This window comes from Panicum virgatum, chromosome 9K (assembly GCF_016808335.1).
Source record: "Panicum virgatum strain AP13 chromosome 9K, P.virgatum_v5, whole genome shotgun sequence".
Lineage (NCBI taxonomy): Eukaryota > Viridiplantae > Streptophyta > Magnoliopsida > Poales > Poaceae > Panicum > Panicum virgatum.
In genome coordinates this window covers 25416716-25432823 of record NC_053144.1, presented here as the reverse complement: position 1 = coordinate 25432823, position 16108 = coordinate 25416716, and the positions used below count along the sequence as shown (strand labels likewise).

At 45.6% G+C, this 16108-nt stretch overlaps 1 protein-coding gene across 1 annotated transcript; it reads right to left on the bottom strand.

The window, feature by feature from the left end:
- Positions 1–5541: 5541 nt before the first annotated feature.
- LOC120648631 lies at positions 5542–6143 on the bottom strand. The gene has a single exon (XM_039925352.1). It carries the CDS (start codon positions 6072–6074, stop codon positions 5763–5765), a length of 312 nt encoding a protein of 103 aa, XP_039781286.1. The 5' UTR covers positions 6075–6143; the 3' UTR covers positions 5542–5762.
- Positions 6144–16108: the final 9965 nt, after the last annotated feature.

Here is a 16108-nt window from a genome sequence, read left to right as displayed (position 1 = left end):
GCTGTTAACGGGCACAGGCGCCCCACTGATGAGTTTTATATTTACGGGTCTGGGTTTCGGATGGCAAAACCCAGTGTGTTTGTGCCCATTAGCCGTTGCCAACCCGTCTTTCAACCTACAAATAAGAAGATGGCCAAACCTCATCCAACAAAAAAAAAATCTTTGTTACTTCAGGTCAAATGATCCAAGGAATACACAGATGGGATGGAAGAAAGAATATAGAGTAAAGTACACCGGCGGTCTATAAATTTGTTCTGATATGTCATCTAGGTTTCTAAACTCCTAAAATGCATTTTCAGATCCGTAACTTGTTTCAAGGCATCACATAGGTCTCTAATATCTCACAATACAATTTTTAGGTCCAAAACTTGTCTCATGGTGTCATGCTTGTCACTAAACTCTTAATATACTATTTTCAAATTAATATAAATAAATATTGTTTTGCTACTTAAGTTAATAAAAAAATTCTTTTGCTACTTTAAATTTAATAAAATTGCTATTTTAATTTTTATTGAGAATGCGAACAAATTATCTTAATAAATTTATACAAAATATATGCAAAACATAAATAGTTAGTAGAAAATATTCACGATCAGCATTGATATCTTCATATTTAAATGAGAAAACTATAATATCCGCCGTTGATATTAAATGATCTAGATTAACCCACGATGTATGATTAATAAGTAGCCAATTCAGAATTAAAATGGTCTTAGTGGTAAGATTTCTAAATGAATTAGCTAAAAAAATAATTTAATGAACAGTGCATTTTGAATACAATTAATTAATATCAATTTCAGGGATATGAAAATTGACCTTGAGAGTTTACGGACCGAAATAACACATTGAGACAAGTTTGGAGATCTAAAGATGCATCTTGAGAGTGTAGGGATCCGAATAACATCTCCGGATAAGTTTAGGTATCTAAAAATACATTTTGAGAGTTTAGGGATCTAGATGGCACCTCGAGGATTGTCCATATATTTTACTCAAGAATATACACCGTAACTAGGAGGAAATATAAGATAGATTGCTATAATTATGGAGAGAGGCTATGTATGAAATCTTAATTTCTAAGGCAGCACAATGTCAGCAGAGAGAGAGAGAGAGAGAGAGAGAGAGAGAGAGAGAGAGAGAGAGAGAGAGAGAGAGAGAGAGAGAGGGTTGGCAATCAAATGAACTTTCAATGGAGTTCTGCAGCTAAGTTCTGCCTTCGGGCCGCAAGGATGAGGTCTTGTACCTTGTGGCCCTGTGTAGAAGGCTAGGGCTAGCAGTTATGCAAAGGTTAATTATCTCAGAACCATCTTCCAAATCTGAATCCTTATTCCTGAGCCTCTGAAGCTTAATCCCATTCTCTGCCCATATATAGCACCCAGACTTGTAGATACCATCATCCCAGGCACTTCACCTTTCCTTTTCCCTGATTCTTTCCTAGCATGAATCATGCTGCTTGATCAACACAGGAACTTAACAAGCATTCAGTTCGCTATGCTTTTCTTGAAAAATGGGAGATGAAGTACATACAGACTTCACTTTTACAGAATATCGTCACACTATGAAGTGTATTGTCGGAACAACAGAATGCCTGTATCATTGGTCCCACGCATAATCTAATTTGATTAAAACACAAACCGAACACTAACCACTAGTGCCATGAGCAATTGCTGATGCTTATAAAGCATCTGATGGAATTAGAGCTTGAAAGAATGGTAGCTCTTATTTATGAAATGAAAAGATTCAGATAAAGTAAGGCTAAGGACTGGTTCAAGCAATGTGCCTCTACTCAGCTCATCTTGCAAAAAGGGAAGAAAAATGAAAACCTGAACTGCAATCAGTATTACATTTTAGTCTCAGATATGATAGGAAATTTATTTATATGCACAACCTCAGACTTCATTCATTTGTATCTCTGTAGAAAACAACAACATCAAAATATGATGATATTACAACATGGAAACATGTGTATACCGTATACTTCTTGAGAGCATGGAAAAAGATATGATTCTATCATGATTCTAAATAGCCTAAGGGGTTTAGTGGCTGGACTAAAAAAACAGCTAATAGCGGGCTATAGCGGTTAAAATTACACATGAGTTCAAATAGTGGAACCATGCCTCAAATAGCTATAGCGGGCTATAGTGGAAACCATAGTAGGAAATTTAAAATCTTGGATTCTATAAACATTTTCATTATCTTCTTTTACACACAAATAATTCAGAGAGTTCAGGCTCCATAAGGAAATGTTAAGAACAAAGAGAGTGAAAATTAACATCTAATATATCTACGTAAAGCAGTTTCAACATGCTCTGTTAGAGGAGTCAAGGGCCTATTGGGCCTTAGCCCATTAGGGTCAATTAGTCGCTTGCTTGGGGGTCAAGTAAACCTCTCTATATAAGAAGAGGAGATGTATCAATCTAATCAAGCAAGAGATTAGAAGGAAATCTCTTCCCTCTTGCCGGCCGTGGGCGAAGCCCCGCGGCTGGCGTTCCCGGCGCCCAAAAATCCTAGCCGCCGCCCTCGCAGCCGCCATCTCATGAACAGTACCCGCGGTACTGTAGCACAGCGGGTCCTGTAGCACGGCAGCAGCCATCACCCTCTCCCTCTTTCACGATCTCAATCCCAACAACAGCCATAACAATCTGGTATCAGCTATGGCAGGCGACGATAAGTCTGAGCCACCACCGCCGTCGCCAACCATGGAGGGTCTGGCCCACCTGATGACCAAGCTACTGAGCAGCATGGGCGACGTGGAGGCGCGCCTCACCTCTATGGAGTCGCGCCTTCAACAGCCGCCGACGTCGACCCCTGTGGCGTCCATGCCCTATGGGATGCCAGGGTACGGATCTACAACCCTGGCGAGTTCTTCATCGACGGCCGCCGCCACGCTGTCCACGGCACCCCCAACGTCTTCGCCGACATCCAGCGCGCCCTTCTCCTACGGGATGCCGAGGTATGGATCTATTTCACTGGGGAGCCCTTCCTTCACAGCCGCCGCCACCATGGCCACGGCCGCCTTCCCGTCGTTCACCGCCCCCAGCCCCGTGCCAGGTTCCGCTGCAGATGTGCAACTCCCAAAGATACAAGCCGCTCTCCAGGAGATGATACAACTTGAGCAAAAGAGAGAGGCGGTCGTGCACCTACAAGCGGCAATGCGCAAGTTCTTGGCGCGACGGCTCGTCCGCGTGATGTGCAAGGAGCAACAGGACCAAGCGGCTTCATTCATCCAGGCGGCAGTGCGGCTGCAGGCTGTAGCACACCGTCTCCTGGCGCGGAGACGGCTACAGGAGATGCGCCGGAAGATGCACGAGGCAGCCTTGATGGCGGTCGACCTTGGCAAAGGGGAGCACATCCTCGCCCCGTCAGACAGCCACCAGCAATCACGCCGATGTTCTGCTGTCTTCATGCGTGAGCAAGGTGTTGTTTCCGCGATCGGTGAACTCCAACTCTGCGACAGCTGCGATAGGGGAGGTGGTTTCCTCTTTGCCGCAGGCGGGGATGCACTGCCTAGTGCCACCGCTTTTCGCTACCGGCCGCCACGAGGACGTCTCCGCTGGTCGCAATCCCGATTAATTCCATGTGGTCGTGCCCGTGAACCCCTCTCATTCCGATGGTCTCCATGGGATCCAGGCGGCGATATACGTGCAGATCCAGCACGCGGAGGGTGTCCGCCGTATCTTCAGGTGTCGTCAAAAATAAAGAGTCACAGTCTATTTAAAATAAACCGAGATGTAAAAGGCTTGTTCTTAGGAGTTTGGTTTGCGTCTAGTGGAGTCATTGTTAGCGTCATCGTTAGATTGCAACTTGAGGACAAGCTGCATGTCCAGGTGGGGTGTAGTATTAGAGGAGTCAAGGGCCTATTGGGCCTTAGCCCATTAGAGTTAATTAGTCGCTTGCTTAGGGGTCAAGTAAACCTCTCTATATAAGGAGAGTAGATGTATCAATCTAATCAAATAAGAGATTAGAAGGAAATCCCTTCCCTCTTGCCGGCCGTGGGCGAAGCCCCGCGGCCGGCGTTCCCAGCGCCCCAACCCTAGCCGCCGCTCTCTTGCCCTCGCAGCCGCCATCTCGTGAACAGTACCCGCGGAACTGTAGCACCGCGGGTACTGTAGCGCGGCCGCTGCCGTTCCCTCACGATCTCAATCCCAACAACAGCCATAACATGCTCCCTGCTGCCTCAAGTTTGAACATTATTTGCTTTCATTTGAGTATTTGACCAAAGTGAAAACCAAACTCTCCACCTTCACCAATGAGGATAAACTTTTCTAACAGCAAGGTTAATAATACAACCGGTTGTTGGCTGTAAGGATCCTTGCAGCCTACCTCCTGGGCTGGCCCTGACTTTTTGGTGGCCTGGGGTGTCAGACCCGGGATAGCGGGACTGCTCACAAGCGTGGAATATTCTAAAATAAGCGATAGCACATGGATGTATCTTACCAGACTGTAACTACTCTACAGAAGTAGGACTAGTCGACATACAAGGAAACTACCCAATCATAGGCTAGACTTTCCATGTAACCCTGTCCCCCAGACTATATAAAGGCAGGTAGGGACCCCTCCAAAGCATACATCAACACCTAAGAGAATACAATCCACCACACAACACGTAGGGTATTACACTCTGGCGGCCCGAACTTGTCTAAATTCTTGTGTTCCTTGCACATCACGTTCTGATCTCGGCAAGTCCCTGCGTACAATCAATCTCCTCGGGGTATCCATTCGAGAGCTTGGCGGTTAAACACTGACAGCTGCCGCGCCAGGTAGGGGTTGAACCTACGACTTTCTGCTTAGGAAACAAAAGTAGTCAAATTGGCAATTGGGCATAAAAATGAAGGCCCCCATTCACCATAAAAATAGAAGTAGTCAAATTGGTAATCAGACAAGACAAGCAGGTGGCGAATCGGCGATCCGCAGAATGTGGCGGCATCTCACGAAGAAGTCAAGGAGGCACATAGGTGAGCAATCGGCCAGACGGTGGAGGAGTTGTTAATTGGTGTTCCTCTCTATCAGGCCTACTCTCTATTGAAAGGACCTTGATGTCGCCTAAAGAGGATGGTGAATAGGTGTTTCTATAAATTCCAAACTCAATTGCCACTGTTAGTACACCTACCAGTCAGACCGGTCTAACACTTAGAACAGGCTAAATGTGCACGACGCCATTTAGTACCGGCTGGGCTCCAGCCGGTACTAAGTTGGCACTTAGCCATTGCCTCGCGGCTCCGGTAGCGCACTTTAGTGCCGTCTGGTGGCTCTAGCCGCTACTAAATAGCTCACAGGGCACCATAGCTTAGGCCCGGAACTAAATGAGCACGTTAGTACCGGACAAAAGCATGATCAATATTAACGGTTGCGGACGAATGAGCCATTTTCTGGCAGTAGTGTTGACAGTGATTTAGATTTCTTGGGTATGGTTTGGACTACATCCATGGGACCTTGAAATCCCATAAACATGAGCTCATAAACATTGTTAGTCCCATTATTGTCACACAATCACTAAAATCACAACTATGGCCTAGAGCCATATTTCTTACACAATCTCCAAGGTGACCGCAGGCAAAAGAGCAGGAGATTCTTGCTTGTTTATTTACTGAAAACAAGTACAGTACATACACTTGGAAACAACATATATACGGTGGCTACAACAAGAAGACCCAAACGACAATACATACTGGGAAATGGGAACCAAATAAAGCCACCATGCAGTAGAGATCGATATATATGGATTGAGCTCATGCAGTAAATCAACGCGAAGGATGGCCAAGATTTTAGTTTCTCGCTCCGACGGCGGCATCAGGAACGCAACACGTGGGAGTAATATGGCTGCAGATGCAGTCCTCGGAGGCTGGATCTGTCACCTCGACGGCGGCGGCATCAGGGACGCAGCACGTCGGAGTAATATGGCTGCAGATGCAGTCCAGGGACAGGGAGGCTGAGCGCCCGTGCTCCGCCGCGAGCAGCAGCCGCCGCGGGAGGAGCGGCGCCGCCGACGCGTCGGCAGCTGCCATCAGCTGGCCCACGGTCAGGACCAGCACGCAGATGGCAGCCATCCTGTTGCCGAGAGCACCAGCGGAAGCCATGGCAGCAGTAACCGATCGAGATTGGAGCTAATAGGGATATGTGAGCGAGGTGCGAGATATGTCACTACGACTTCCTCCCCGGCCCCTTTTATAGACCCCCAACCCCAAAACGCGCGCTGCCGGTTAAGTTACGTGGGTATTTGGATGTGCTAAAATAGGTACAAAAGTTTAGCTCTAGATGTACCTTTTATAGGGCTAAGCATGAACTAATGACAACCAATAAGGGCTAATGGATTCGACTAATTAGCCATCATCTGTATAATTGAATTGCATCAACAATTAGTCTATATTTAATCCTACTATTTGACATATAAATAGGTGGTCAATGAAATGTATCAGCTAGCCCGTGTAACAGAATGCTCATACCTCACACCCGAAACACTCTCTCTATGTTACTGATAATTACTTTCATGTTTTTGGTAATGATTGCTGCAGAGAACTAACAAAATCCAATCACCAAGAATAAAAAGGCATGAATCTCCTTCATTTAGATGAGAGGAATGTGTATTTTGGTGATTACCAAAACTTTTTAGGTAATTAATGGGAGTTAGATTGAGAATAGGGATGAGTAATTTGTTACGTTGGAGATGATCTAATTAGCTACTAGCAAAACAGTTTGGTATAGTGCCAACACTGTGGTCAATACAGTTTTTGTATAGTGCCAAGACTGTGGTCAATCCAGAAATTGGCATTCTGGCGTGACATTGATGGAAATGCATGGCACAAAAAATTCAAATTTCTCCGCACACCACTTGCTTTGATCTGTACCCATTTCTTATATTCTAAATGCTAGTGATAAAGGGAAAAAAATCACGTGTTGTTGTCTTATTTGAGGAGCCATGTCCATGCTTGAGTACGACGGGGATCTTTTCCATTTACATTTGTAGTAAAAAAAATAGTTTTATGACAGAATCTCTCTTTCCCCAATAATTATCGGAACAAACCAAAATAATCCACTCCAACTTCCCTAGAAAATGAGTAGTTTCTATTAAAAATGATATTGTGACATCTCAATAACAACTTACATACTGGAAAATATTTATTGGGAGACTGCTGGAGATCGATACTCTTAGATTCTAATTGCACTTTACAGGATAGAAATACATCGTGTGCATAAAAAACTAAGAGGATGATCAGACCGTGTTACCACCCTACTCTCACCACCACCAGCAGCAGAAGCAGCAATAAACCAAGAGGAATAGAGGATGAGACGTTTAAGGTCCTCAATGCAAAGACCTTATCCATTTGGCAGGTTAATTTCGTCCTTATTAGTACTATATATATTCCGTGTATCGGTGTATGGTTTGTATACATACTATATGTCGGCTAATTGATTATCTGCAGCAACGGAAAGGGCATAGCCTGTCGTCTGTACAGATTGGCAGATTGCTAGCGGGAAAAATAAGAGTAGATTGGTGGCAGCCTCGCAATGCAAGTTGCAACTCGCAACCCACATGCTAGCCCTCTGTTCGGTTCCACACATGCTAGTGTCACAGCCCTGAAAGAAAAAAAAGAAGAAGAAAATAAAAAATCCCCGCCGGGCCCGCTTGTCAGCCTCTCCCTCTCCTCCTCTCTCTGTTTTCCTCCGCGCGCCGTGCGCACGCGTCGCCGCCGCCGGTCAACCCCGGCTTCCGTGCCACGTGCCGGCCATCCTCGCGAGCCGTGCCGCCCCTTCACTCTTCCCCTCGCCCTCTCCTTATCCGCGCTCGGCCGGCCTCGCTCCCCCTCAAACCCTAGCTCTTTCCTCCCTCCATTGACGCCGCCGGCCCGAGCTCCCGTCGCCGCCGTCGATTCGCCGCCCTCGGTGAGTGCCGCGCCGATTCTTCGCGGGGGGAGCATCGCCTACCCCTCCTCGACCCATTCCCCTCCTTATCTGGCCCCTTCCCCTCCCCTGCAGGGCTACCGCCGCGCCGGTCCGCCCGCCGCCGCCCCTGCTCGCCGCGCCGCCCCTCCGCCGACGTTCCCCGCCATCCAAGTAGCCGGTGAGGCTCGCCTCCACCTCCGCCTCGCCGTGCGCACCTCCCTTTCCCCGCTCTGGCCCCGCCTCATCGCGCCGCCTCGCGCCGCTGCCGCTCGCCGTCGCCGCGCGCGACGCGTGCGCGCGCACCGCGCGACGCGCGCGCCGTGGCCGCGCCCCGCCGCGGGTCAAGGCCCCTGGTTGGCCTTGACTCGGGCTGGTGGGCCGCTGGCTAGCGGGCCCCACCCGTCAGCGCCTGCGGGTGTGGGATCCGGGTGTACCTAGCGATTTGGTTAGGGTTTCTTTAGGTTTTATTTATCTGCAATCTTGCAAAATGTGTAGAAATTCATGTATAGCTCCAAAAATTGTGAAACTTGTTTTGTTGGATTCCTCTAGCTTAGATCTACTTAGGAAAAAATATATATTTTTTGCATGTTACTTTGCTATAGATTTATCTATAGTTTTATCTTGCAAAAGTGAGTTTAATGTTTAGTTATTTGTATACTGCTCGAAAAATGCCAAATCAAATTTTGTTAGACTCCTTGTGAGGTGTAGTTTTCAGTGGTGCAACTTGTTCACATGCTTCCTTGCTGTGTATCAAAGTTTTAGTTTGTTCTCTTATACTTTGTCTGAAAATGGTTTAATATAGAACTTTTTGCTGGAAAGTGAGAAAATAGTAAAACCAATTTTGTTAGCTTTGTTTTCATGCCTAGTTTCTATGATAATTTTCTTGGATTTGTTTGGTTAAGTTTGTCTGCATTTTCTGATTTACCTTGTTTAGAGTGGTTGAAAAGTAATATATTTATGATTAATTATAGGAAAATGCTTTTGCTGCAAAACCAATTTTCATGAGTTCTTTGCCCTGCTCTCTGCATGGTCATTTTAAATGGTGATTTATACTTGTTGTTTAGTTCATTTCTTAATTTTTGCATCGCATTCATGCATTATAGTGACCGAGTCGTCGGAGGTCGAACCCGTGGAGCCCACCGAGTCCGTTGAGTCTGAACCCGGAATCCCGTTCGTGGTCGAACCCGAAGTTAACCAAGGCAAGCAGCTAAGCATATTCCTTGCACCTATCTAATTTGACTAGCTTAGTTATCTCACTTGGGTAATGTTGGGTTATACATATTATGTATGTATTGCATTTTTATACCTATCTTTATGCATAATCCTTTCTTGATTTGTTATCCTTATTATTGGCACTAGTCAGTTAGTTAATTACTTAACTTGACTAGATACTTAGTCCTGCTTAGAATACTTCTATTGCTTGCTAGACAGGAATGGTTTGGAGGATCACACTTACCGATAATCCTTGTTCGCACTGGTTCGGTTTGGGTGGTGATGAAGTGGGAGTACCGAGGTTCGAGCGGAATGTTAGGGCCTAGAGAATGAAGTCACATGGGCATAGTCCGCTTGGATCGATTAAGGACCGAGTGGATGCCATCGGCCTTGAGCACCTTTTCGTGCTACCACATATCCAATATAATGGTATGGATGAGCCAATTACCTTCTTTGACTTGATCATTGATGTGCAGTCCTAGCTACGTGGCTACGGGCTATGCAGAGAGGCCTAATGTGTCCCCAGGTGGACCTATGTGTAGGAAAGTTTAGAAATGTCCCTGGTGGAACTAAGTCTCTACTCGTAAGCTAGGTGTGAGGTTCAATGATCGAGCCTTGTTGGGAACGGTTGACGTGAGTACCCCCTTGCCCGGCGTGATCGGTTGGGTGAGTCGCATGGTCCTCGCGTCGTGTGGGTAAAGTAGTACACCCTTGCAAGGTTATAATCAATTCGAGTTGCCGTGCTCTCGGATATGAGCAAGCTCTTGGTTCGCCGAATTCCTCTTAGAGAGTTTCGGTATTGTTGGTTTTGGAATCATGTCGGGTCAATGATCTATTGATTATTTTTATTACTCTCTTAATCAACTAAAAGTGTTTGGGTGGGCAAGATTAATTAATTCTGATAGGTGATAGTGTAGAGAGCCAATGCTTATGCAATAATTACTTAACCTTAAAGCTTTTATTTGAGCCAATGCATGATCCTTGCTTATTTAATCGCGTAAGTCTTGCGGAGTACCTTTGTACTCAGGGTGCTTTCTAAAACTAGTTGCAGGTGAGCCGGAAGTGGTGTTCGGCCACTTCTACCCCGCTGATCCAAACGCGGGGGAAGAGTAGGTCGTGGTGGCTGTAATGTTGTCCTTGAGCAAGGCATCATTACCTTAGTAAGTCTTTATCGTAATCGAGTTTCGTGAGAGCATGTAAATGCAATAAACTTTATGTTTCTGTTTAATATGACTTTCGTGAGCCCAAGGCTTGTAAATGAAGCTTGAAACCCACCTATGTTGAACTTGTAATGTTAAGTTGTGAACTCTGATAATATAAAACTGCTCTTTGTGGATTCTTGGCGATGTATTCGATTGTAAACGATATGTGCATATGCTGATTCTGGGCGTATGTTGGAGCACATACCGGGACTACCGGATTTGATATTATTTTGGATGAATGACGTGTCGGTTATTCGTGTCTCTAGATGTGGGATAACACGTGGCACGCTCTCCGGCAAGCACGTGTTAACTCTCATCTGGATGATAATGACCGACGATTCGTTTAAAATAGTATCAAATTGGGCGGTTCTCACAGCTAGCCTCGCAATGCAAATTGCAAGTCGCAACCTCTATCGGAGGTGTCTATTTCCCGCGTAAGAGAGTGGAATCGATCCACTCGCCAACGCGGACGCCCCCGCCTCCCCCGGCTCTACCCACATGCAGATACAAAAGTACAGTGCGCGTGTGACGTGACGTCGATTCCTCACATATGCCATAAATAGATTTGCAGACCTCTATCTCGTTTAGGCCAGTCTCGCAACCCACATGCTAGCAGCTAGCCTTGCAATGCAGGTTGCAACTCGAGGTCCTGGGTGCAAGTTGGGACCGCCTACCAGTGGCGGAGCTAGCATTGAATCCAGGGGGCCAGTGCTACAGTGGCCGAGCACGGAAGACAAGGCGTTGAAGAATCGCCTCCTGAACAAGTACAGCGGCTACCTGAGCAGCCTCTGGAAGGAGCTCTCGAGGAAGAAGAAGAAAGGCAAGCTGCCGAGGGACGCGCACCAGAAGCTCCTCCACTGGTGGCAGCTCCACTACATGTGGCCCTACCTGTCGGTACGTAATCGAATTATTCACACGTCGGCCGATCTCGATCATGCCGGCCGGCCCAACGAGATCATATCCGCCGTTGCAGCAGCAGCTTGGAGTATCACGGCCTCATTATTTTTCCTGAGTCAAAGGGGGCCATGGCTCTGTTTCGCCTCCACAGCCCTCCGCCGGTGCCGCCTACTGCGAGCCTGCATGATTGGTGGCAGCGTCTGAGGTGTTTGAATAGAAAAGGCTTCTGCACTCTTTTCGCACGCGGTCGTCACGAGTCGGTGTATATGGAAAGTGTTTTCCGCAACATTTAATTGATAAATAGACTACCACTAGAGATGCAAATGGGAACCCATTATACCGTTTTCCTTGGTCAGTTGATAAATTATGATGGCATATCATTCTAGTTCATTTCCCCTACACGAAAAGCACTTCATCATGTTCCGAAATTTGTCCCTAATTTTATATTATTGGGTTTGACCATATGAGGAAAATAGATATTTACGGCCCTCAATTTTTATCTCATGGGTCAAGTTTGTTTCTCAAATTTAAATTTCCCAATTTATTAGTCTCTCAATTTTAGCCTAGCATCCGATCAGTTTAGCCTAGCTATACCTAGCTAAACCAATATTATCCTAAACGTTAAAGCGTCGATCACCTCTCGTTTAGCTCTCTATTCCGATTAAATGGTCATTAAAAAGGTGATTAAATGGACGCAGTGTAGCCAGTAGTGAAACTGAAGAGAAAATTTAAGGGGGACCAGAGAAACATATGGAATAGTTAATTTCATCATCAAATTTTCAGCCAAAGTTTAACTTCATCCGTAAATTTTGAAAACAGCTTTTAGTCCTCATACTTCTCCATCTGGCTCAATTTGCCATGTTAGCACACCTCTTTACATCTAGTTAGCTATGGACTATGGTTCATAAACAATTAATGTTTCTATTAATTTGATCATTATAAAGTTTCATCTTGATGGAACTAAAATAATGAGTTGATCCTACAAAAGTTCCTTTTGTGAAAAAAAATAGTTTACACACAAGTTAAAGTTTTGTTGTGTTATCTTTAAGCATGCGTGAACCAATATATTGCTGCTTAAAAATAGGGACACTTGGATGCTGATATGGCATGCTAACCTGGCACGACATATAGAATGAAAGATTAAATTGAGCTACATGGAAAAGGTTGAGGACAAAAGCGGTCATTTTAAAAGTTTAGGGACGAAATTGACCCTCAATTGAAAGTTTGGAGACAAAATTGGCTACTCTGCCAAAGAAAGACCAGTCTTCCTTTTAATTTTGCATTAATGTTTTATAAAAAAATTATATAATTTTATCAAAGCTTGGTTCATTTGGGAGATCATAGGCTCAATTATGTTCCTACTGGCAACAAAGATCCTTATCCAAGTTGATGGGCTTGCCATACAAAATTTGCCACAAGAAAGGCGTCAATAATTTGCTATGGATGCATTGTCAATGTAACGCCCCAGTACCAAATATGGCTAAGTCCTACTCTCACGTTGAGTAAGACACGCACTCGCACCAACACCGCTTACGCTTTCGTCCTCGCTTCGCGTAAAAGGGTTAACCCGGGTGTTGAAATGCACTTGGCACTTGGGTTTATATGTTGGTGAGACTCACTCTCAACTAGCAAGGTGGGACAACTCCCCACACATACCATGCCACTCACACTTGGGTCACTAGTGGGCTCAAATACATCCTTGTTGGGCCGGGATGTCACATACATCCTCCCTAAAGGACCTGACGTCCTCGTACCTGACGTCCTCGTCGGAAACATACCCACACACATTGGGGAAATTGACCAGGAACTTTCCCTCTTAGCACACGCCGTCCATGCGCCTAGTACCGGCACATATGCCATGCCGTGCGACCACACAAGGATCCACACGTGCCATGCGCCACATGTCCGCGTCCCTAGCACGCACACGTACGTGTAACCACGAGGGTCGGCTCTGATACCAATTGTAACACCCCAGTCCCAAATATGGCTAAGTCCTACTCTCACGTTGAGTAAGACACGCACTCGCACCAACACCGCTTACGCTTTCGTCCTCGCTTCGCGTAAAAGGGTTAACCCGGGTGTTGAAATGCACTTGGCACTTGGGTTTATATGTTGGTGAGACTCACTCTCAACTAGCAAGGTGGGACAACTCCCCACACATGCCATGCCACTCACACTTGGGCAACTAGTGGGCTCAAATGCATCCTTGTTGGGCCGGGATGTCACAGTCAAGGGATCCACAACATAATTGTACTGAAATCATGGCTCTTTCTTCTGCTCAATCTACTAGGCTTGCTCATCTGCAAGATACCTATCAGCAAGATCCTTATGCAAAATAACTTCTAGCAGAACTGGCCACTCATTCTGAGCAGGGGCACTTTTCCTTAGTGCAAGGTGTTATCATGTACAAGGGGAGAATTTGGCTGGGGCATAGTTCTGCTCTCCAACAACAGGTTACGCAAGCCTAAAATGCCAGTGCTATTGGTGGCCACTCAGGGGCTTCTTGTCACCTTGATCAGAATCAAGAAACTGTTTTATTGGTGTTTTATTGGCCACTCATAAAAAAGAAGGTTCAGACCTTTGTTGCTAAGTGTACTGTCTGCCAGTGAGCCAAAATAGAAAAAGTGCCTTATCCTGGTTTGTTGCAACCTTTACAATTCTTGACCATTCTTGACAGATTGTTATAATGGATTTCATAGAGGGTCTTCCTTCATCTTCTTCCTACAATTGCATAATTGTTGTGGTTGATAAATTTTCCAAATACTCTCATTTCATCAAGCTAGCTCACCCATTCACTGCTCAAAGTGGCCAAGTTATACATGGAACATGTGTACAAACTACATGGTATGATACAAGCCATTGTCTCTGATTGCGATAAATCTTCACAAATCAACTGTGGCAGGAGTTTTTCAAATTATCAGATACTGAACTATGCATGAGTTCAGCCTATCATCCTCAAAGTGATAGACAAACAAAGAGGGTGAACCATAAGTGTGGAAACCTACTTGAGATGTTTTATTCAAACTATCCAACAAAGTGGTCTGAGTGGCTTGCTCTTGCTGAATTTTGATATAATATAAACTTCGACTTAGATTTGAATAGATCTCCTTTTGAAGTGTTATATAGTCGCCCACCTCGGTATTTTGGAATTGAAGGAGTAGATTCATGTTCAATACCTAACTTGGAGAGTTGGCTTAAAGATAGACATATCATGTCTGAAATGCTTCAACAGCAATTATTAAGGGCTTAGCAAAGAATGAAAAGTCAAGCAGATAAGAAAAGAACCGAGAGATCCTTTGATGTGGGTGACCGAGAGTGGCTCAAACTAACCTTATGTGCAGACTTCTCTTGCGCACATAGTCAGTAACAAACTCGCTTTCAGATACTTCGGGCCATATGAAATTGTTAGCAGGGTTGGTTGTGTAGCATACAAGCTCAAGTTACCACCTCACAGCAAAATTCATCCTGTGTTTCATGTATCGCTGCGATAGGTATGGTACCTAATTCTATCACATCTTTGCTTCAGATGTTGAACCTCCTTAGGTCCCAGAGTTAGTTCTCGATTGCCGCTTGAAGACCAAAAACAATCGAGTGGTCTCTCAACTACTGATCAAGTAGAGTGGGTTGCCCCCAGATTTGGTGATCTGGGAAGATGAAGACTATATCCAACCTCTTCTGAAGACTGTAACGTCTTGCGGACAAGATGTTATTAAAGAAGGGGGGAATGTCACGGCGTCATCAAGCACCTCTGCCGCTGTTGATCTAGCTCCAAAAGCTAATCATCCAAAGCAAGCCAAGATACCCAATAAGCTAGTAACTGGGCCAGACTGGGTCATCTAATTAGGCCTATGTACCGGGCGAGTGCTGCTCAGCGCTTGTGATGCTTAAAAGGGGAAATATGGGGATAGTGGAAAACGGATTAGGAAGTAAACAACAAACCTTTTGGTGGTGGCGAGCTTAGGCTTGAGGATCGCCAGCGACTTCCTTGTCCTTGTATCTGGATAGATCTCCCATCCATAAACCAGTAAACTACCGCGAGATACTTTGAGTGTGTGACAGAGAATCGGAGGGGGAATGGCAGGGAAAGGCTTACCGGAAGACAGCAGGGACACTTGGGTTCGGGCGGGCTGCGGCGAGGCCGAGGGAAGAGGGGGGAGGGGGTTTGGAGAGGGAGGGCGGCAAGTGGAGAGAAGCAAATGTTTTGGTGTTGGTTTCGTCGAGGTGGGGCCGTGGGTTTTTCTTTGGCAAAATTTGTTGGGAGATACGAGATGGCTTTTGCTACACACCACTAAAAAATTGTATTTGCCAAAAGACATTATAAAACTGTGGTAATTAGTTGTAGGACACTGCAACTGTTACTATATTGTATTTTTCTAGAAAGGCACTGAAATTGGCTGTCCTACCCTTACTTTCACCGGATTCAACAAGACTGATTCGGCGAAGTCCTAGCGTCCGCCTCCTCGCACAGCGCGCCCTCGCACGGCGGCGCGCTGCCCGCTCGACAGGTCTCGTGAGGGCCCGCGACGCTAGTTCTGGCTAGTAAGCTTGCGGCGCCTGCGCGAGGCAGCCGTGATACCCTCCGCTATGGGCAGCGCTCGCTCCAGGTGGCGAGGCAGATGGTCCTCCCTCGATCCCGACCCGCTGGCCCTCACGAGGCACTTTTTAGTATTTAAAAGTATTAAATAAATGTTAATTATAAAACTAACTGTAGAATCTTGGGGCTAAACTGCGAGACGAATCTAATGAGGTATCTTAATTTATGATTAGCGAATGGTTACTGTAGCATCACTGCAGCAAATTATGAATTAATTAGGCTTATTAAATTCGTCTCGTGAAAAAGCACTCAGCTGTCAAAAAATATTTATAAACAGATTTTATTTAATACTATAAAATAGTAAGATTTTTTTTGATGTGATAGG